Consider the following 23,311-nt stretch of genomic DNA (forward strand, 5'->3'; position numbering starts at 1 on the left):
AAGACATGAGAACAGTGAAGGGGTAGAAAGTGTCGATCTAGATTTCCATGGACCTTCAGCACCATAACAGCCATAGTAAATTGAACAATGGTAGTGACCTTAAAACCAGCTGCTTTCATTGTGACAAGTATCTCCCCGTGCGCTTCACCACTCTCACTGAGAAGTAAGACGAAAGGAAGTGACTGAGCTGGGGGTTGGGGGACTTGCCCAGGATCTGACCAGAGGCACAAAAGCAAACTTCTTTATGTCCTTAGGCCCATCTAGAAAGGAGCTGCTGAAAGTTTAGGGGGTGCCGTAGCCAGGGTAAAAATGGAAAACCACTCACAAAAACATCTTGCGATTGGCATAAGGAGCCCCCAGCGGCTCTATCTAACAGGTCAGTCGGCTCCTTTGCCTTCCTCCCCTTCCCATTCTCTTCCCCCTCATCTTCCTGTTTTCTCAGTTCCTCAGCCTCTGCCTTCCCCACACACAGTTATTCCCCTCTATCTCTTCCCTTTCTCATCTTGCTTTCCTTGTATTGCAATAACAGAGATGCACAGCAAAGACTTCCCCCCACTTTAAGAGGACTGGTTATGGAGCAATGAAGGCTCTTCAAGAACACCTGAGATTAATGCTTGGTTAGTCCACGATAAATCTCAACTCATGGTAGCTACTGTTAGCAATAGTAGTAGTATTTCCAGGGATGGGAGAATATAATAAAAAAATGTTTGAAGAAGCTACTGCTACTGAGCCATCTTAAATCTGGCCAACAAAGGAAACAGACCACCCCGTAGGTACGTCCCAGGCCAGTTAGAGCAGTGCTGCCCTTTGGGCATGGGAATCGCGTCCCATCCTCCCATAGCCCCCAACCCCACATCCCCCCATCCCTCCAAGTCTGCTCCCCAAGCAGAATGGGTCACAGTTAGCCCTGATCTTACCCAACTGCCCTTGTCTTTCTCAATAGGCTCTTTCTGGTTCAGCAAACCTTCCTTGGGCCAGTAACCACCTTTCTTAAAGGCGCCCGTCAGGGTTAGTTCCCAGCCTCACCCAGCAGCCTGGGGGCACCGAGCTTCCCACCCTCACCGCAGGTCAGCCCACTCACCTGACAGGCTAAATCCCGACTGATGCAGGTTCCTCACGGGCGGGTTTGGCCGAGTGGGAGAGCCCCGGGTGGAGCCGGCGGGTGTGCCACCCTTGGGTGTGGTGGTCAGGTCAAACACTGGCCCGTCGTACATGCCCCTGGGCACGGCATGCAGGTCCGCCATCTGCAGCAGAGAAAGCGGGCACTGTGTGTCCCTGCAATGGGTGTCGTGACACTGTCCTAGGCAGCAGGGCAGCATCGGTAATTTAAGCGTGCATAGTGGGAGCCAGAAAAGAATAACAGTGAGGAGAAGAATGTTGTTTTAAAGAAAGGAAAATAAAAAATAATTAAGTGGAAGGGGATGTTGCAATGGTGTGACAATGGAGGTGGCCCTTAAAGGCCTGTCCAGACAGGCCTCAATCTCAAGGATGAAAGGCATTTATTTGGGGACTAAGGAGGAAAGGAAGGAGGCGGGGGAAGAGGGAGCAGAGGGCTAATGTGGACAGCAGTGTTCCCAGCAGAGGAAAGCCACGGTGGAGATATTATGGACTGCCTGCCGAGGGACAGGAATGGGTAATGGCAGGAGGTGGTCTGTGGGGTGGCCCTGGGCCCCCCATCCTCACCTCCCGATGCAGAGTTGGCCAGCCTGGAAGTGAGTGTCTGTGGCCTGACATGCCGACCTCTGCCTGTGGCTGTGGCCATGAATGTTCCCTGGGACTGTGCAGTCCGCTAGTAAACCCCGAGTGCAGCTCTGAGATGATCCCCCCAAATGCATGCTTTGTGCAAGCCCCCCACCTCTCCCCCAGGAATGGTGCAGCCAGCACAGAAGCCCCCCTTATCCCTGATCAGAACTGAGGCCCCACAGAGGGGGATAGCTGCAGACGTCAGGACTCAGGTGTATGTTGACTCAAACTTTGACCAATAATTCTACATCATCAACCATTTTCTCAGGTCCAGAACCCAAGTCACATACATGGAAATAAAGAGTCAATATGAAGGGAGTCTAAGTTCCATTCTCTTCTCTCCTAGACCAAAAGCGGAGTAGGGGATTTCACTCCATATGACTTAAGTTTGAAATGATCACTGGCAAAGACATGAGAACAGTGAAGGGGTAGAAAGTGTCACAAAATAAATAGTAGAAGGCCACGAGGATATTCAGGCTAAATGACAGATGACTTAGGATACGCTGAGGGGTGGGCTGGGCGCTGAGCTGGAGCAGAACTGAGCTAGTGGGCTGATTTTAGGAAGGGGGACTCCAGCCCAGCGGAAAGAAGTTGATTCTTGAAGGCAGTAAGTCTTGAAGGCCGAGAGACCTGCCCCTTTCCCCACCACCTCCTGCACTCTGCGAGTGCTGTGTGCCTTCCAAGAGAAGGTCACGCAGAGCTCAGGGTCGGTCTGACCCTGCCTTACAGTGCTGAGTGTTCCCAAAAGGTGACCTGGAGATAGTGTGGGGCTGGAGAGGGGGGCTGAAGAAATAGGGGCCCCACGCCTAAATAGCCAGGTAGGCAGATAGGTGGATGGATGGTCACAGAGGTTACACGAGTATGCACAACTGTCTGTGTCTGTCTGTCTATGAAATCAGGGACATAAAAGAGTTTATTGGAGTCACAGAACTAGCTAAGAGATAAAAAGCTTTGCCCCCATTCAGGAAGAGGGGTATAGACAGCTGGTTCTTGTTGTAAGCCAAAAGAACCATTTACTTTAAATATATATTCCTCCCTGGTGACCTGGGGGTTAAGTCTCAATGCCATCATCACCACTGCCTGAATTCGATCCCTGGCCAGGGAGCTAGAGCTCATGTGGGTGACCACATGGCACGGCAGACCTCTCCTGCCTCACCCTCTGCTCCCTCAGCAGGGTATTTCAGTCAATCCACCTGTTCTGCTCCCCACTCTCTGGTGAATCCTCTCAATGCCTCCACCTGTAGCCTACACCGCAGTTTTTCTTCACAAAAATAAAATCGTTAAATTCACTGAAGTTACTTTGAATTATTAAACATTTAAATTATTTTTAAAAGCGCTCTACATGGGAGAAATTGTTTAAAGAAAAGCTGTTTGGGGCCAGAAAGTTTGTTAACCCCCCCTTCAAATCATCCTTGCAGGAGAGACTGTTACTGCAAATTTCTTTGGAAGGATCTAGAGCACAAAGGCCTCCCCAAGCTCATGGTTACCATCCCTGCACCTAAATGGCACCCCTCTCCCTGCCCAGCTACACCAGCTCCTCACCTTCCTCCGGGCCTTGATGCGCTTGTAGACATAGTCAGAGAAGGGGCTGCAGGGGATGAAGCGGCCAGCCCCCTGGGTCACGTGCAGGTTGCCATCTTCCAGCATGATCTTGCCTTGACAGATGACCACTAGCGGCGCCCCGCGCAGTTCCATCCCTTCAAAGATGTTGTACTCTGCAGCCTGGACACAGGGGAAGAGCCGTGGGTAGAAGTGGAGAACAGCGGGGAGAGGGGACTTGTTCTTCTTGGGCTGGGGACCCTGACTTTAGTGTCACGTCTCACGAGAACAGATACACGGGGAATGCTTGGAACCAGCTGCCCACGTTCAGAGTGGCACCCCCAAGGAGGGCCTTGAGGAGGCAGCTTCTGTCACTGGCAGGGTTTAAAGACAAACTGGGTCACTCGTAAAGGGCGGTCCCCAGGAAAAGGGGAGGTTCCAAGTTCTCTGCCCCACCCAAGGAAAGGTGGACTTGAGCAGGCCAGAGAGGAAGCTGGAGAGGAGGCTGGGAGGGAAGGAAGCAGGATGGGGAGTCAGAAGGAGACCTGGAGACACACAGAGAGACACGTGAAGAAACTGCACTTGCTTTTTTGGTCCTGGGCTGGGTGAAACAGATGTGGGTGAGAGACGTGCCGGGCAGTTAACTATGGCAGCTTTTATCTTGATTTTGATGTTGCTCTTTTCCCAGACTTGTCTGGCTGTTTCTGACCCTTTTCTGTGGTCCCGGCTGGAAGGTGCTTTAGACCTGTGGTGGGCTTTCAGGCCTTGCTTTGGGCCTGACTTCTACCCCCGAGGGAATGAGTAACTTTGGGTGCTTGATTTGAAAACTGTGTTCTCTGTCTTTTCTGTGTTGTCCACTTATTGTATTAAAGTTCTTTTCCAAGAAAGGCCTTATTTGTTTTGTCTTGTGATAGACGGCCTGTTCTATTTAGAACAGGCAAGTTTGGGGCTTCCTGGGTGCCCCCCTCCCTGCCCCATCACAACTCTTGGGGATACAGCTCTTTACTATTGTGTGGAGTGGTGGGAAAGGCGGGTTTCACACCCTTAGGTTTCCATTAGCTCGAAATTCAATAATGTGCTATGAGACAATGTTAAAACCAAGAACTTCTCCCTGCCTTCTCGTGCTTCAGCCAGTGTCAGGTATCACTGCAAAGCAGCTACAGATACACGCTTGGAGCCAGGTTACTGGCTTCGCCATTTACTTAATGCATAAATTATAAATTTCTCTGCACCCCCCACTCCGTCATGTATAGAGTGGCATTCTCCTATGGAGCCTGATACAGGTCATCAGTGGGTTAGAGGCATGGTGCCTGAAACCCAAGTGCTAGAAAAGGACTGGCTATTTTTTAGACGAGTAAGTTGCCCCTTTCTGTGACAGCCCGAGTTTGCCTGATTATCTTCCTATTAAGACTCCTCATGAGGGGGTCATTCATGCCCTCCACCAAATTTCCCCCCTTTTGTTCTGCTTTTAGGTTCAAGAGACCAAAGCTCTACCCTGCCCTCCTGGAGTGAGGCATGGCCATGGTCTCGGCTTTGGCCAATGTGGTGTGAAAGGATGACATCCTGGGGAAGCTTCCAGAGCCAGTATACCTTTCGCCCACTCATGGTTCTGGCTCAGCAAACATGAAGCAGAGATGCCCTCACTCCACCCTGGGCCCTGAGGGCCACTGAGGCAGGAAGCCCTTTGCTGACCCAGCTTGGAAAGCAGAGTAAGAAAGCTACTGCTGAGGTAGAGGGCAGAGAATGTGGGGTCATTCGTTATTACAACACATTCTAGGCTAACTCCCCTCATACACTCTCCACACTACACATACGCAAGCACACGCGTGAACAGGCCTTTCTGACCAAGTTCCAGGCAGGGACCCTCTGCTCTGCCAGCTCAGCCTTACCGACTGGTGGTTCTTGGCAGACACGATCTTCACAGCGTCTGGATCCCAGATGACAAGGTCGCTGTCGGAACCCACCGATATTCTTCCCTTGCGAGGATACAGATTGAAGATCTTGGCAGCGTTCGTACTAGTCACAGCCACAAACTGATTTTCATCCATTTTTCCTGTGGCCTATTGAAATATAAAGACAGAAGAGACCAATGCACCGCTTCTGAGCTCCTAGCAGAGAAACCACAAAGGCGCAAAGGGCGGGCCAGCGTCTGTGCAGCGAGACTCAGGCACGTGATGGGAGATGAGAAAATGGCTACACACAGCTAAGATGGTCGCCACTGCCTGGATGATGCACTCTTGCCAAATGCACCGGAACCTGTGCTTCCTTAGCTACCCAGCCCCACTCCAAAAAGGAGCAGAGAGAACGCCAGTGAAAACAACTGCAATTATGAGCCATTGTTGATACATATGTGTTTCCACAGGGGCACAGGAAAAATAAGGAGCAGCTCATCCACGGATAGCAATGACTTATTCCTTGGTAGTTGATAGCAGTGATTTTTTGTCTTCTTTCATGTTTGTGTTTTACTGTGACTTCCAAGTATTATTTATTGAGCATGTCACATTAGTCATTAAAATAAACTTTTTAACAGTTCCAGAAAGAAATATACAAATCCACAAGTAAATAAAATTTCTTTAAAAAGACCAGAATGTATGTATATGAGAGGAAACCAAAATATACATTGTCTCTTCAAAGAAAAAGGAAGTTGGATAGATTACATTGACTAGGGGAAGGCCTTAGTTCACATGCATTTTATTTGATTCTGATATGCGTATCTTTAGGGTTATAAAAATAGAACAAAAAGAAATTATCAACTTAATGGGTTCATGGTTAATTTCACCAAAATCTTTGGGAGACCTTTCACTTGCATGACTATTTCTTTTGTCTGCCTCAGTAATGTTAACAAGGAAAGTAGCAGCAGAACACTTTGCCAGAAGATACTGACAGAGTCACTTCTACAGCCTGGATGGCCACCACCTAGTGGGGCATTCCTGGAGAGCAAGATGACTTTAGTCTCAGGCACAGATCTCTGTTTACCTCAAACGATCACATATAGCCCTTTCAAAAGAAATCATAAAAGCTCTCCAAACAAAAAGAATTTTAATTCACTAATATTCTAAATACAGATTTTTCAGGCCATCAGATGAAGGATCATTCTCTCTGGTTCCTAATCCTTAACCATTTAAAGGGGCCTGCTCAAAGTCTCAGGCCACAGGACTCATCATTCTGGAAGGGGCATTCTCAAACCACACCAGCTACCTGGTTCCAGGCACATCTCAGCAGAACTGAGGCCTCATCTGCACCCCAGCACCCCTCTCAAGCAGGTGTGGAGAATCAGCAGCCTGATGACCTCCTGTGACCTTCAGCCTTACCACAGCCTTGTCCCAGATGACGGACATACGCTCCTCCACACCGTTGGTGCCCTCGGGAATGGCTGTGAAGTTGTCCTTCCCGATGGCTTTCTGGGCAGTGCTGAAGGTGCAGTGGGCACTCCCCGAGATCTGAAGGTCCCCACTGGCAAAGGAGAAAAGCTCCATGTAAATGGGAGATGTGGCTAGAGATGCCCCAGAGGTGCCTCTGGGGTCCAGAGTCCAGTGTGTATTACCTTTTGTCAACCTTTTGCCAACTCTGTAAACCTGAATTTCTCCCCACCGTGGGAGCTGGGATTTAGTCATCTCTTGTGTTACAAAATAAAAGGGACCCAAGTAAGTGATGAGACAGATCCTCTGTGTCTGCAGGACAGCCAACAAGTCTTCCTATAAATTTTGTTAGGTGGTCATCATAGTCAGGTGTTTGAAATACAGCGAATGATGTCAAGTCTCTGGCCTTTACTGTCATAACCTATAAAATGGGGATGGTAGTCCCCCACTCACTAAGCTGTTGAGGGATAATGAAACCAGGTGTGCAGTGTCCCTATAACTTGTGGCAGATGATACATAATCACTGCTATAACTCTGAGTAACGATGACTGTGGTGTTTTAAAAATATGATAGTAAGAACCCAATTAAAAAATGGACAGAAGAACTACCCAGACATCTCACTAATCATTCAGATGACCAACAAGCACATGAAAAAATGTTCACCACCATTTATCATCAGGTAAATGCAAAGCCACAGTGAGATACCACCTCACACCTCTGAGCATGGCTCATTAAAAGAACTTGGAGCAACAAGTTGGAGCAACTTGGCAAAAGTACAGAGAAAAAGGAACCCTGTTCACTGCTGGTAAGGATGCAGACTGGCCCAGTCCCCGGGCCCTCCCTGGTGGTGCAGCGGGTTAAAGCATAGCACTAAACACAGCTCTACCATATGAGCCAGCAATTCCACTCCTTGGCATTTACCCACATAATGCAAAAGCTGTTTTGAAAAGATATGTGCATTCCTGTGTTCACTGCAACACTGTTTACAACAGCCAAGGTATGCAAACAACCTAAGCAAACAAGGAAACAACCCGAGTAGATAAGGAATATGTGATGCATAGACACACTGGAATATGACTCAGCTATAAAAAGAGATGAAATTTTGCCATGGAGACAACATGGATGGAACTGAAAGGGATCATGCTAACTGAAATAAGCCAGAAGACAAACACTGGATGATGGCACTCACATGTGGAATATGGAGAAGCAAAGCAAAAGAACAGACAAAACTAAACCTAGAAATCTGCCTACAGAATTGAGAGTGAGGAATGGGTGGGGGAGGGACCCAGTGGTTCATGGTGAAGATAAACTACAGGTGTTTTGGTGGAAATGTGGTGTGATACCATATATTTGAAAAGTTAGGGACCTATTCTTCTAAATCATGCAAAGTATTGTAAACCAATGTTACCCCAAAAAATAAAATGAAATGAGAAGAAATATGATGGGGCAGAGCTTGTTGTCTGGGCTCAAGCCTGCAGGGAAATTTGCACTGTGCTTTCCTCACTGCAGACTCTAGTCTAGCCGATGGATGGGTTACAGCAGCCCCAAGCACGCTCCACATGAGGCCTGCAGCTTGTGTTCTCTGCACCAACCTGGCCAGCAAGGAGTTGATGTAGTCAGGAGTGGTCGGGTCAGGGCTCAGAGGTGGGGAGGTCACAAATGCAGCCGCCTTGGCCCAATTCTTGCTCCAGTAGTGGGTTCCATCCGTGCCGAGGCTGGCAGTGATGGGCTCGCCAAAGACCACGTTTCCTGGAAGGGGTAGGAAATAGGCAAGGGGTGGCATCAGATATGTGCGGCACTAGATCATCACTGGCCCTAAGTCTACTCAAGGTCCAAGCACTGGGGGGTAGGGTGGCCTGGGTTCAATGTGAGATGAGCCTGTCCTGGAACTGAGGAAACTTCTCAGTTTGCAAAAATGAAAGGATGTGGCCTAGGCAAAGTGACACACAGAAGATGCTGAGAAACTCTGACCCCTTTATACCTTTCGCTCTTCCCCATTATAGGGCTGGGTGTCCCCAGTGTGCCCACATTACTGGAACTGCTACATCCAACTGTTCCAGGGACATGTTTTATCTCTTTTAATGAAAATCCACCCTATGGATGAGAGGCATTCATGATCTCTCCCATCGTGTTTGTTATTCCTTAATCCGAAACAAGCGAGGATTTGCTCAAGGATATTGAGGTTATTGAGATAACCTGGGACACATCTAGGACAGGGCTAGTTTTATGGTCCCTGTGTCAAGAGCTTAAACACCCAAACCAGGGCAAAAAGAGAAATAGTATTGGGAAATACACCCAACAAAGATTTGGTTGAGCTTCTCAAAGAAGGTAGAATAGTGATACAAAAGGGAGTGGGTCTGCTCATCCTAAACTTGCCTGTTCTGCCACCATTTTTGTTACCTGCAGCTCTGCATTCTTATAAGGTCAGAAATGCCCGGCCACTCAGTCACAAGAGCCCACCCCTGCAAGGTGCCAATCAAGAGCAAAAGGCTGGATCACCCTGGGGAGGGTATACCTCGCCAGGTATGATCTGGAATGCTGGAGGGGAGGAAGCATTAACTGATGTATGAAAAGGGACCCCAGCAGTTGATCAGCAGGATGTCTGGGGACCCAGGGCTTGATCTCAATCACAATTCTGAGTCATTAAGTGTAGTAGAAGTGCCTGCAGGCAGACTCGTGACCCCCGAGACTATAGGCGACAGAGCACATTTTCTAGTTTCACCCCTTCCTGTTTTCTTTGGCCTCTCCTTACAACTCATGCTGGATAATTCTTCTGTTACAGAAAGGTCAGGAACTTGCTCTCGGAGCAGCATCCTGCATCCTACAGCCTGCTCCACGGCTCCCATTTGTCAGGGAAGTGTTGTCAAAGCCATGAAAGGTTAGTGCGATCACAAAGAAAGTGGGTTAGGTTCTCCTAAAAGATGAGTATAATTAGTGAACACAAATTGAAGGAAAACCCCAGGGAGTGGGATGTAGGATGGGGGGGAGGGGGAGAGATCAGGGATGTATGCCCAATACTGAGACAACGAAACTGACAACGCCTGGCGTGAAATAATTGCTAACATGGCCAGGAACATATTTTCAGCAGTGATGTGGATACCTTGGTTCCCCACGATCTGACTAGCCTGATGAGTGAGGTTTTTAAGTTGTCCCCATAATGGGGGGCTATAGCACTGAGTGGCCGGAGTTAGAAATGAAGGATCCGTGTCAGAAGGAATTCAAATAACGCTTCTAGTCTCACCAGGGAAGTGAGATCGATTTGTGGTGGGGTGATTTGTGATTGTCTGCCGTGGGCAAAGGAAGGAAACTATGGTAATGGTTGCTGTAGGAGAGTCCTGCTCTTTGAGGTGGCAGTAAAAAGGACTAGTGAGAATTTCAAAGCATCTCCAAAGAAAGTATATAGAACCACAAAATAATGAAGAAATGAAACTGAAGGCAAGCGCTTATGTACTACTAAGAGAATAGAATCTGAAAAATAGAAGAACTGTCTTTGGACACGCTTTAGATGAACAATACAATAAACAAAGATGATAATTCTAGCTGAACTTGAAGACCAGCTCTCTTAGACAAGCGTGCTTCAATTTTCTCATTTGAAAAATGGTAATACCTATTTCTCAGGGTTCTTTGAGAGCTCCTCATATAATACATTTAGAGTAATGCAGGACACAATACCAGCTCTCTTAAATTGTAGATTCCAACTATTCATTCCACGCAGACACACAGTCTAGAGAGCCCTTAGAGGTTAAACACTTAGAAAGTAACCTGGTAGGGAGGGAAGAGCGGGCCCTGCTAACTCTCTTCCTTCTTTGAAAGATCTGGGCTCTCCACCCAAGAATGACCACTGAGGAGCCATTTAACTGGCTTCTATACCAGCAGCCAGTTTTTCTTCTCTTAAAGAATGCCTCCTTCCTACCCTGGAGACACAATTGTACTAACTCCCCTTGCCAGAGAATCATGAGTCAGAAGGTTAAGGGTGAAGAATTTTTCTACATGAAGATTACAATAGGCCCCGGCAGAGAATGGAAACAGCCTGACCTAAGGCCCATAGTCATCTGAGAAGGGGTCCCAGGCAGATGCAGACTTCAGGGGAAGGCACAAGAAGGCGACTACACCAGACTGTCACAGGGAGGAAGGAGTGTGGTTGTTCCCCACATGCTTGGCTTTTTCTACCTCCATTCTCATTCTTTTTTTTTTTTTAAAGTTTTTGACTCTCAGGCCCTCCCTGGTGGTGCAACAGGCTAAAGAACAGCACTATGAAACTATCACAGCCACTGCAGCAAGAGTTCGATCTCAGCCAGAGAGGAGACCCACAGGGTGCAGCAGACCCCTCCTGTCTTGCCCGCTGCTCCCCTCAGCAGTGTGTTTCACTTAATCTGCCTGTTGTGCTCTCCACTCTGTCCCTGATGAATCCTCTTACCTCCTGCATCTCTAGCCTGTACCTAAGTTCTGTATGCATAAATAAATAAATCTTTTTTTAAAAAAAAAGTTTTTGACTTTTTCCAAGAATGGGTGAGAAACATGGGCAGCTCTCCTGGGTCCTCCCCCACCCTACCCAGTGACTCACACTCCTGGAGCATCACACCATGTCATGTTGTGATATTTAAAAGCCAAGAGAGAAAACAGCAAGCTTGCTGTGTGCAGGGCAAGGTAGGAGACGCCCCAGAATCTACCATCTGGGGAGGCTGTCTAGACAACTAGCAAGCCTCCCTCACACAAGGAAAGGGTCACCCGGTGCCAGAAGTTCAGCCGGCTGAACACTCGGCCACCATTAGCTATTTTTAGCCTCCCCGGTCCTTCTTGGACTTTTATGGAGCAGTGCTGAGCCTGGCAGGTGACTCACTCGCCTCGGGACCTTCCCCTACCAGAGCACCCTCTCTGAGCAGCACCGGGCCCAGAAAGTTCTCCCTTCCACCCAGCACACTCCAACATCTCCACTTTCTCAGCCACTGTCCATTTACCCAACCTCACAAATGAGCCCATTCAAAGCAAAAAGCAGAAAAGGAAGTTTTGAAGTGGAGGTGACGTTTAAGCCCAAGGCAGGCAAATGAATGTCAAGTTATCAGCCATGGAGAAAAAAGTAGGACTCAGAGGCGGTGTGGACGGACCACTAGACATGCTTTGGAGGGGACCCATCTCTCCTCACCCCACCATCAGGCCAGCGCCAGGGCAGTCTGGGTGCGCATGAGCACACAGTCCATGCCAAAATAATGACAGGTCCTCCTAGGGAGTTTGCTTGAGTTGTCAAAGACGGACTGCAGCGCCTCGTCACAGAGGAGAGAGGCTGTGCATCTATTCCTGTCACTGCTGATGCTGAACACAAAGCCGACAGGGGAGGGCACAGCCAAGAGAGGAAGAGGGCTAGAATCCTAGCCCCATCATCTAAACCTCTTCTTGACCCCGCCATGCCTGAAACACCCACACCCAGCATTTTACCTTTGATGTAATTTAAAGTGTATCTGAAAACAATCAAGATGGCTTGAAGGACAGACAGGTGGACATATATGTGCCAATGTAAGTGTGGATGGTGATGTCTTGCAACTTTTTTGTAAGAAAACTTGATACTGGTTTAAGTCAGCTTGAGTTGGATATTTGACTTCAGTACGCATGTCCATTAACAAGCTCAGATAATGAGAACTAAACAATGAAAGGTCAGAGGGAGGTGGATGGATGCACCGGGTTTCCAACTACCGGTTCTGCTGTGTCATCTCAGGCAAACCGCTCACCTTCTGAGCTGAGTTTACTCTCCTGCCAAGTGGCAGAAGTCCTGAGATCTTACCACCCACACAGAATGTGGAAGTGGGAACACCACGATGAGGGGCTTCCCAGAGGTCGCAAAACAGACACCATTTTGCAAGACAGCCAGGGAGGGCTGGGGCCACAGAGCCCCTTAGGGGCTCCGAGATCTCTGGAACACAAATCACCCTTTTTCCTGGCTTGTGAGATGAGGTCGGCTGCGCTCTTGCTCATGACCTTCGTGACATACAGAGGGCAGTTGGTTTGGCTGGCGATGGTGATGGCCCGGAACACAGCCTCGGCTTCCAGCTGCAAAACATAGCCCAATATCAGAGGGAGCCTCACCTCCCAAGGCTCCCACTCCCTGGCCTCCAGGAGCTGAGTGCAGGCAGCACAGAGGTCCTCTTCAGGGTCTAAGACGACCTGGAGTTAGAAGCGCTGGGTGGGAAGCTCAGAGCTACCACTGCTATCTGTCAATTTCCGCCCCCATCACCTGCTGCATGGCATGAGGCAGAGCCTGCTCACGGTGGCACCAAGCTAGCAAGCCCTTGGCCCCTCTACCCTCCCAGGGATGATCACAAAAGCTCCCTGTGAGCACTTTGCTCCCACATCTTCTCAAGGTAGATCCCGAGGTTACACAATCACAGCACGAAAATGTATAATAAGCAGCCAAGGTGATTAGGCATCAAATCTCTCCCTGCACTAATGCATAGCCAGCAGGTTCGTTTCAACTAATTGCAGCTAATCTTTGCCTTTTGTAAATGACGGCATGCTTCTCCACAGAACACTCTTCAGCAGCACTATTTTGAGCTGACTGGAAGCAGTCTGCCGAGGCACCAGACACCCCATTTAGACCCAAATGAGGCTAACCTGAGGCCCCTTTTTCTGGCTCAATTTTGGGCATGGTGTGGAGTCACTATTGTTAGGTCTCCATCTGATCAACTGACACCAATTGTTTTGCTGTGGTTTATTTTATTGAGGCAAGAGGCTGTCTCAATATTGAAACTGAAGATGCTGGAACATGCGATTTGCTTCCTGCCCACAACAAGATGCTTCTTTCTCTGGTGCTCATCTCTCTGCTGGCAGTGTATAAACAGGGACCCAAAATGTGACTCTCTGGGGATGCGGAGTCCTTCCCCTCCCCAGCTTGAGGGGGAACACTGCTTGCAAGCTTGAGAGTCTACAACACAGAGTCAGTTACAAAACCACAGGCAGTTAATAGCTTTCGCTTTGAGGCAAAAATCACTTTTTCCCAGCTTGAAAAACAAAAAAGGTAGAACCCCAAGGCTGCTTAAGTTCAGGAGCCTTGTCCCTAAGCAGCAGAGGGGCCACTTTTTTCCTCTCATTCCGTGGGTCCTTCCCTCCCAGCACCCTGACAACACGACTATGTTTGGAAGGTGACATCAGCTTCCAACTTCACCCGAAAGAGCTTCCAGGGGTGCAGAGACCTGCAGCTGAGAGGCCTTTTACTAAAAAGGACACAGGAGCAGAGGGGGTGGGGAGGCCTGAAGAAACAAACCAAGGAATAAAAATAGACTTTGCTGAGAAATCCCCTGGCTGCTGCTTAGATGCTATTGCCAGCACGTCTCTACCATGGCGGGGGCTTAAGGAAACTTTCACAAACAGTGCTGGTCACGTGGGCTTCCGAAACCTGTGCCAACAGTCTCCTGAGTCTTCAAAGCCGGTGGCTTCACCTCTCTGGGCTTCAAGCTCTTTATGGAACAATAACACTGGAGCAGCAGCAGGGGGAACCGAGAGCACAGTGAACACTGCGGACTGGGGACAGCAGGCACCCAGGGAAGGGAGCTGCTGTGATCAAGGAGACAGAACTTCCAGGAGCACTGGCATCGTGACCCCGGTAGTTCACAAAGCCATAACATGCTTCAGCTGGTGACAAAATTATCATTAGACACGAAGCGTTCCTGGGGAGCTCTTGACATTCTGTTTCCGAGCAGGGTGCTAGTTATACCAGCATATTCGTTCGTATGAGTTCAAGAAAGGAACTCATAGATGCAACTGTGTTATATCTTATTTTTGAAAAGACTCAAAAAGGGATGGACAATGGGAATGCAACATTTCTGGTTCTTATTTCTTCCTCTACCTGTTATTGAGTTTGGGGCTTGGAAGGATGGGATAGGAAGAGGATTTGCTTCACTGACACAAGGATCCTGAATTTGCTCCCAGCCTGTACTGGTTTCCCAAAGCCAACAGGCTTTCAGTCCTATGAGTCGCCAATTCCCAGCTCTGTACTCCGTGCCAGCAGGTAAAGTGGCTGGCACCCCAGAGACATGGATGAACCACGCACGCTAATCATCACTCATATCACGTGGGGGAAATGTCCATGCTTCCATGGGCGTAAGCTTTGCCTCATATAAATCAGTAGACACCCTGTGGCAAACCCATTTCACCTTCCTTCCACATAGCCAATATTTTACAGGACTTGAAATACAACATGCAATAAAGGAGTAAGAAGAAATGCATCTGGGATTCACCATAATTAAGAAAGGATTTAGAGGGCTTCCCTGGTGGCCTAGGGTTAAGTCTCAGTGCTGTTTCCCTGATGGCCCACCTGCACCAAAGCGGCCTCAGTTTGATCTCCAGGCTGGGAGCTGACCCACATGGCACAGCAGACACGTCCTGTCTCACCTGCTGTTCCCCTTAGAAGTGTATTTCAGTAAATCCAACTGTCCTGTCTCTGGTGAATCCTCTCAACCCCCACACCTCTGGCCTGTACCCCTTTTCTGCTATGCAAAAATAAAGTAAAAATCTTTAAAAAAAAAAAAATTGCGACACTTACCTCCTACCCTCCATGCCCCTGACCTCCACTCCACATCTACCCACTTCATCACCCCCTTCACCCTGCCCCCAGCATAACCACTGCTGCCCTGTAATTTACCTCCTCTGGTCTGCTCAGCACATGGCCTTCTGGGCCAGTTATTCCCATTTCCAACATCCGGTTTTGCTCCTGGCATGAGAAAGAAAATACATTTTTTAGATGAGCTCAACAGAGGTTTGAGGAAATTATGCAGGTATGTTCTGACCTACAGATGTTTTTAAGAAAAAAAAAAAAGAATAAAATGTATATGCTCCACAAATCTCTTAATTCTGTATTTTAAAATGCAAAAGAGGGGAAAAGAAAATCTATGAATGGCTCTTTGTATTAAAAGGATGGCAATACCTCTGTTAGGGTATAATTTCCCGCCCCCCCAAAGTTAGACATCAAAAGTCACACCAGCTCACTTATTCTTCACAGGCAAGTACTTCTGAAAATATTTGCTGAACTTGTTTGTGTATTCATTCATGAATTATGAAAACCTATTCATAAAAAAAAAAAAAAAGTACTGTATATTTGCTCATGCAAGGCTTTGGTCAAGTCCTTGAATTCAGGCAGCAGGGTCTGTTAGCAGAAAAGTTAGTGCTGCTTCCGAAAATCCACTCCAGCCACCACCTCCATCAAAATCATCTGGGTTGTTTTTGTAGGCATGCAGACTGGCCGGCCCTAGCCTGGTTCTCCAAGTCAGAATAGGTGAGGTTAACATCTAGGAATCTGTACCACAATAGGCTCCCCTGACTTTCTTAGGTTTTAACTTTTATGACTTCCATGTAGCCAGACAAAACAATGCCGCTAAACAGCATCACCTGAGCCCATCTTTTTGGTCTCAGAAAAACTGCCTATTCCTTGGAGCGGCTGATTGCTACATTCCACAGAGGTATGGTCAGCTTTCTGAAAAAAGCAGCAGGCTGAGGGCCTTCCCTGGTGGCGCAGCGGGTTAAAGCACAGCACTAAGAAGCTTAAGCCACTTCCACATGAGTTCAATTCCCGCCTGCCCCGGAGGTGACCACATGGCGTGGCAGACCTCTCCTTGCCCGCCCGCTGCTCCCCTCAGCAGTGTACTTCCTCCATCTGCCTGTTCTGCTCCCCACTCTGTGGTGAAGCATCACACTGCCCATGCACCTCTGGCCTATACCTCAATTCTGTATGCATAAATAAATCTTTAAAAAAAAAGGTAAAAAAAAAAAGAAGAAGCAGGCTGGGCCCAGTGGAACGGCACATCCTAACCCACCACGTCCACAGCGTGGAGGGCATATACACTCCCAAATCACTATGCTACTGGACGCAAAGATTTAGATGAAGATAGATGTGGTAGCTGAAGGTGAGAGAGGCAAATTGAACAGTCTTGTCTCACTTGAAACTATGCGCTATTTAGGAAGGAAGGCATTCCTTCTATCCAGGAAAGAACTATTTTTTGTTGCTTCTGATGCTATCACTCTTTAAAGAGCAGCACGTTCTAAGCAGCCACAGAAGTCTCCAGCTCTACAGCGTTGAAAAAAGGTTGCTAGTCCCCAAGAAGTCCCTCCATTTGCATTCTTACTGTTTCAGTTATTAAGACAACTCAATACAATTTTTGCCAAATTGATGGGTTTCCACTCCAAATTGTCTCCTGCAAGTCACAAAACGGTCACAATCACCAAGAAAATCTCTCCATCTTCCGTGCTGTTCTCATTTCGAGCTTGTTCGAGTGCACAGGATGAAACCTGCCCCAGTGGGGGGCTTCCAAACATTCAGGGGGACTTTACCACAATCCATCTGTCACAACTCTACTTGTGACATGAATCAGAACCTCTGGAAGTAGGAGGACCCCAACTACTCACATCCGGGAGTCCTGTTCTAATAGCTGTTGTATTGTTCTGACAGCTGGGAGTTGGTATAAAGACCCCTGACATCCCCTTGCATGGGGTGCATGTGTCTTGAGGTACTGGCACCCCTGGCATTTTGACCATGAGTACAATTTCCATTTGCTCCATGATGAGAAGGTCCCTGCCTTTTTCATCCTACCTCTATGGCACACAGCAGGCACTCAATAAATATTTCTTAGGTGAATGGCTACAGAGGCTAAATAAACTCTGACTTTCCTATCCTGCCAGCTTGAAATTTTTGAAAATTCCCTATAGGAAAGAGATCTTCTGTTCTCCACTCCCTCTGCATAAAGTGCATCAAGAACCTCAGAGCACAGCAGTCGCTTCCATTTAGACAACAGGATAAAATCTTTCCACTCAAGCTGTCTTTAATAAGCACACACAAGAAACTCATCCAAACAGAAAATGCCCTTATTCGTTTCTTGACTGAGAACAGAGCTTTCTAAGGTAAGAAAAGCATGGGGGTTGAGGGTGCAAGGGGGAGAGGAAACAGGGAAACTTCTATTTGAAGGAGTCACCCAGAGGAAGAGGAAACTGACTTGACTGCTTGGTGGGAGGTCAAGGAGTGGCCACTCCCCTGGCTGCTGAAAGAAACCATCTAGTATAATGCCTTGGGGGGACAAACCCAATGCCACCCAGGAAGAATTGCAAATGGCTCACAGGAAGCTGGCCTTACAGGAAAGAAAGTAGCACAGAGTAAAAATCCAAAGGAAGAAGAGAAATTTAAACAGGTTTCTCAAGCTTATGAAGAGCTCTCTGCAGGGGAAAAAAAGCAGATATGGGATATGAGAGAGGCAGCGAACAGGTCATTAGAGAAGGGGAACAGGGGGTGGTTTCAGCTCCCCTGTGGACATCTGTGGTATGTTTTTAGAGAAAGGAAAGGATGCAGAGAGGAAGGAGAGGGTAACATGTTGTCAATCAAATCGGAAAGACATGGAAGCAGCCCAAATGCCCAACAATGGATGACTGGATTAAAAAGATGTAGTACATATACACAATGGAATATTACTCAGCAACCAAAAAGATAAACTCATGCCTTTTGCAGCAACATGGATGAAGCTGGAAAAGATCATGCTTAGTGAGATAAGTCAGAAAGAAAAGGAAAAATATTGGATGGTTTCTCTCATAGCAGGAATATAATAGAACAGGTGAGAAAATAATGATAATGATGAATAGCTATATACCAGAGACATTTTGTGGGGGTGGAGTGAGGAATGGGATCAAAAACTGTGGGGGGAGGGAAATGTACTACACTATGGTGATGGCACACGGGTGATTTGGTGATGGGAAACCCAAGGAGATTGCAACTGAGATGGAAAAATGCACAAAAATATGTAAAAATAAACTATTATAAATTTTTTTTAAAATGTTGTGAATCAGCTCTTGGGAACCTTAGAAGACCTAGACACAGATGTGATAAGACAGCTGTTTTGCAAAAGAATGTGATTGGTTCATCAGCAATATGAAAGCTGAGGTGGGGTGAAAGGAGCAGCAGTGACTCCCCCAGGCTGAGGTACTGGAACCCAGAGAAACATTCCTCAGAAGGGACTTGGAAGGGCCCAGCACGTGTGCTCACAATGCCAGTGCCATGGGAAGCGGGTAGGTCCTAGAGGGACAGGGTGGTCCCCAGGAAAAGGGGAAGTTCCAGGTTTTCTGCCCCACCCAGAAGGAGGGTGGAGCTGAGCAGAGAAAAGAAAAGAGAAGAGAAGGAATCTGAGGAGGAAAGAAGCAGGATGGAGAGCCAAAAGGAAACCTGAGGAAGCCACATGGAGCAAAGGGAGACGGGTGAAAAAACCGTGCTTGTTTCTTGGCCCTGGACTGGTGAAAGAGACATGGGTGAGGGTGAGATGTGCTAATGTTCACTATGGCAGTGTTTATATTGATTTTGATTTTGCTCTTTTCCTCCCAGACTTGTCTGGCCATTTCTGACCCTTTTCCATGGGTCCCGGCCAGAAGGTGCTTTAGTCTTGTGGAGGGCTTTCAGGCCTTGCTTTGGGCCAATCCCTTCTGGTGGACTTTTACCCACAAGGGAATGGGTAACTTCAGGTGTTTGATTTAGAAATTATATTCTTTGTCTTCTGTATTGTATACTCACTGTATTAAGTTCCTTTTCACTAAAGTCTTATCTGTTTTGTCGTGATGTGGCAGATAGCAGAACCTACTTAGAGCAGGCAGGTTTGGGGGGTCAGTGGTGCCTCTCTCCCTGCCCTGTAACACCAGAGATGGATATAAAAGCTGCAACGGAAGGAAGATGGTTCAAGAGAAGATTTAGAAGTTTATGTTGACAAAGGCATGAAAGATGGCCAGAAGGTAACATCCCATGATAAAGGAGACTAAGAACCAGGGCTGGAGCCAGGAGAGGTTCTCACTGTGTTAGAGCAGAAGACATGCTGTTTTTATCAGGTGAGAAGATCTTCTCACAGGTTCTTCCAAAAGCCACCAGTACCACTCTTGATCACGTCCCATCCAGGTCAGTCTGTCAAGCATGTTGGTCTCACAATTTATCACAGACTACATGAAACAGGTTGGGTAGCCTACCCAATGGATTCAAGGGGAACTGTCCTAAGAACAGCTTTCTCTCTCCTGAGACACTCTCCTTCCTAGAAAAACTTCTTCCTTGAGAGTAGGTAGTAGAATAGAGTCTGACTGATATGAACTGGACCAGGTAGAACAAGCTTAGGGAGATGATAGCCATCATCCTGCGGGAGGGGTGTCTCATGTCAGACTTTTTTTTTTCTTTTATTCATACAGAACTGGGGTACAGGCCAGAGATGCAGACGGTAGGAAGTGCCACCAGAGACAGACTGGCGAGCAGACTGGCAAAGTACACTGCTGAGGGGAGCAGTGGGCTGGTCAGGGGAGGTCTGACGTGCCATGTGGTCACCCTGGGGGCAGGCGGGGATCGAACTCCTGCAGAAGTGGTTTAAGCTTCTTAGTGCTGTGCTTTAACCTGCTGCGCCACCAGGGAGGGCCTCATGTCAGACTTCTTAATAGGGCCAGTGAGTCACGCCCCCTGCTAGCACTTTCTATACAGTAGTGAATGAAGAAAGGACTGCAATCAGTATGCTCACTCCTAAGTATTGTTTTGTTTCAATATCTAACTACAGGGGCCTGCCTGATGGCTTTAGGGCTTAAGTCTCATTACTATGAAGCTATCAGTAGCTACTGCAGCACAAGTTCGATCCCTGGCCAGGGAGGTGACTGACATGGTGCGGCAGACCTCTCCTGTCTTACCCACTGCTCCCCTCAGCATTGTATTTCAGTAGAGCTGCCTGTTCTGCTCCCCATTCTGTGTCTAGTGAAGCCTCTCACCTCTCTGCACCTCTGTCCTGTACCCCAGTTCTTGTGTGCATAAATAAATATTCTTTAAAAAAAAAAATCCTGGAGAAAGGGGAGGATGAAGCTCACATGTGGCTCACTTCTCCATGGAGCAAGGCGTTTGGACCTTCTTTGGAAAATGATTTCATTATCTCTGGGTGTGTAGGAATGTGAAGGACAGCGTTAGGGGCTTGACAAGTTAAACTTCCATCAGTGAGACAACAGAAGTCTGAAATCCCAACCGCTGGAGACCTGCACAGCAAGGGTGCTGGCCCCAGGTACCCTGCGACTGGATAGAGGAGCCAGGGACCCCCAGACATACCATCTATGAGCAAAGACACATCAAGCACATGGCCTTCCTCTTTTAATTAAACTGGGAGCCTTGGGTTGGTGACCAAATCCTTCTGGGCCTCAGTATCCTCTTCTCTAAAAAAGGGAGGAGGATGCCATCTTTAAAGGGTTTGTTGAAGAGTGATAACATTCAAGAACACGTACCAGCGTCTGGCAGAGAGCAGCGCTTACAACAAACGAGGCCTGCCTGTGGATGCTAAGGGGATAAGGGTCACCTGAACATGGTCTCCTCACCCCTGCTGACCGCATGCACCAAGTCCTGGACAACTAAAATGAAGACACAGCTGAGTGCGTGTGAGCTACAGAATGTGTCTGCTGTGGTTCATCTAGTAGCCTAGTGCTTGGCATGAAACGCTCAGGAAATGCTCCGGAAAGAATGAAAAATGGTCTCTTGCCATTCATGTGATCGAGTGCACTGAGAGAGCTCACATGCTTTCTCTGGCCGCCTCCTCCTAGCAGAGGCCAATCCTGAATGTTTCTGAGATAAACAAAACCCTGGCTGGTACCTCTGCCATCGAGTCCATTAAGCAGCCCTGGAGATGGAGAGAAGTGCTTTCTGCTTCCTTCCAAATGATCCTTTTGGGCCCTGGGGCCTTGCTTTCATCACTCCTTCCTCATTTCTCAATGATTTCTAGGAAGCCCATGGGGAGTCTCATCCTTTACCATCGATGGCCATGCATTCCACAGTCCTAGCTAGCTAGGGTTTCTGGCTTCTGAGAAATGCCTACTAGCTAAGGTTCCTGGCTTCTGAGAAATGCCACCTGGAAACTCCTACTAAGCGGCCCAATTTGAAGCCTCTTCTTCCAGGATGCCTTTTCTAGACTGGCCCGATCTCTCCCTGTTCCCCAGTACATTGCACTTTCTCCCTTGCCTGTCTAAATTCCCTTTTCCTCCTTCTAAAATGTGAGGTTCTTGGAGTAGGCTCTGGGGTTAGCAGAGTACTTGTGACGGGACCATGTGGTACTGAGCTCCAGCACCACTGAAGAAGTAAGGATACAGAAAGCATGAGACCAGGTCGGGCAGAAGCCACAGTCCAGGGACCTGCCGGGGCTTACCTGGGCGATGATGTCCCCATTCTCAGCATGAACTTGAGCAATGGCTCCCAGCTCTCCCAAACAAGTGAAGATCTCATAGAGCTGAAACAGAAATGAGTCTTGTCACCTTCTCCAGCCACTGAGGCCTTTGGCCACCCTGAACAAGGGACCCATTACTAGATTAGAATTTGAATGGATTGAACCAGAGGAAGGAGGTGGCAAAAACTAAAACACACTGTACCTCAGGGGTAAACTAGTCAAAAGGAACTCCAGGAAATTCTATAAAGAAGCTTTGTGCCTCGGGCCTCTTCTCTGCCTCCACACTTACTTCACATTTTAAGTGAGGTATTTCCTACTGAGCTGAGATGGACCTTCAGAATCCTTCTCAACCCATGCTCCTGGTGGCCAGTACCAGGAGTAGCCAGCACCAGCCTGGCTGGAAGCTCACGCAAAAGCTGAAACTCTTATCTCTTCCCTCCTCAAGACAGGCCCCCTATACCTGCTAACCAGGAAGGATGAGAATCAGTTTCCTCTGAAAACCTGACGTTTGTCTAAAACAATCACATCCCACAGATTTCTTAGAGAGGGGCATAGGCAAGCCAGAATTATTACTCCAAATAGTAGAAGGTCCCTGCTAATCCTTCAAAGCTAACCATCTTGCACTTCTATTGAGCTCATGGGGATGGAGTTTAGTCTTAGATTTAGGCAAGCCCTTCTTCTTGGGCTTTGAGAGAGCTTCTGTCAGAGGAAATGCTATCTGCCTGGCCATGGGCTCCCTGCCTGTAACCTTACTTCATATGCAACATGGACTGGGAGGCTTTGAGAAGCATTCTGGCCCAGCGGTCTCCCACATTGACCACAGTGACTCACATCAAAAGAGCCAAGGTCATCAGTAACCATGGAACCCCAGCCAGATCCTCCAAACCACACAGCAAGGGAGTATTACCTCTGTGTTGGACACTTGATACAAATCCTTGTAGGCCATGTAAACCATGAAGGAGTTAACCCCTGCAAGAGAGAGAAGGGGAGACAGCAGAAAGGCATTACTACATCCATCACCCATGGGGCCCAAGGGCATTACAGGCTCCCAGCAGACACAAAGCAGCTGCTTCCCATTCTCTGAAAGCGTTTTTCTATTTCCTCCTTTACCTGGTAAATCAACACTTTCTAGGTGATGCAATGGGGGCCTCTCCCCCACCGCACCCCATTGCCTGCATCAGGATAGCTCAAGACATGTCTACCATGGGGATCATGGTAGCATGAGACAGGGGTCCCACATGGAGGGCTGCCGTGTGTCTACTTAAGAGAGCCTGCAGCCCTGAACCTCTCAAGCCTCCATCTCCTCATGTTTAAAATGGGAAAATAAAAACACTCTCCTGGCTAGGTAGATGGTAACACCTCCAGAGCTCTTAGCACAAGGCCCGGCTCATGCACACTCCATGGATCAGCTGGGGTGGGTGATGTCACGATTGGATGACCTCCCACTCCACTGGCCTGTGCAGGGTGGGAGTGTTGGAAGGACTGAGCAGTAGACCC

The 23,311-nt window shown here is 48.1% G+C and overlaps 1 protein-coding gene across 2 annotated transcripts in view; it reads right to left on the minus strand.

Annotated features, from left to right (window-relative positions):
* Positions 1-1,043: 1,043 nt before the first annotated feature.
* DPYSL3 (dihydropyrimidinase-like 3) overlaps positions 1,044-23,311 on the minus strand; it is a 112,420-nt gene continuing 90,152 nt past the window's right edge. For both annotated transcript variants that reach the window (XM_012728006.1, XM_012728007.1), the window contains exons 5-13: positions 22,722-22,783; positions 21,797-21,877; positions 15,271-15,339; positions 12,563-12,683; positions 8,234-8,390; positions 6,594-6,735; positions 5,172-5,342; positions 3,286-3,465; positions 1,044-1,244 (exon numbers count right to left, since the gene is read on the minus strand). In XM_012728006.1, the coding sequence (XP_012583460.1) occupies positions 1,059-1,244; positions 3,286-3,465; positions 5,172-5,342; positions 6,594-6,735; positions 8,234-8,390; positions 12,563-12,683; positions 15,271-15,339; positions 21,797-21,877; positions 22,722-22,783 (1,169 nt within the window). In that variant the 3' untranslated portion in view covers positions 1,044-1,058. The remainder of the gene's footprint in view (positions 1,245-3,285; positions 3,466-5,171; positions 5,343-6,593; positions 6,736-8,233; positions 8,391-12,562; positions 12,684-15,270; positions 15,340-21,796; positions 21,878-22,721; positions 22,784-23,311) is intronic.

The sequence above is a fragment of the Condylura cristata genome, unplaced genomic scaffold, assembly GCF_000260355.1.
Source record: "Condylura cristata isolate star-nosed mole 26May11 unplaced genomic scaffold, ConCri1.0 scaffold00021, whole genome shotgun sequence".
In the NCBI taxonomy this organism is placed as follows: domain Eukaryota; kingdom Metazoa; phylum Chordata; class Mammalia; order Eulipotyphla; family Talpidae; genus Condylura; species Condylura cristata.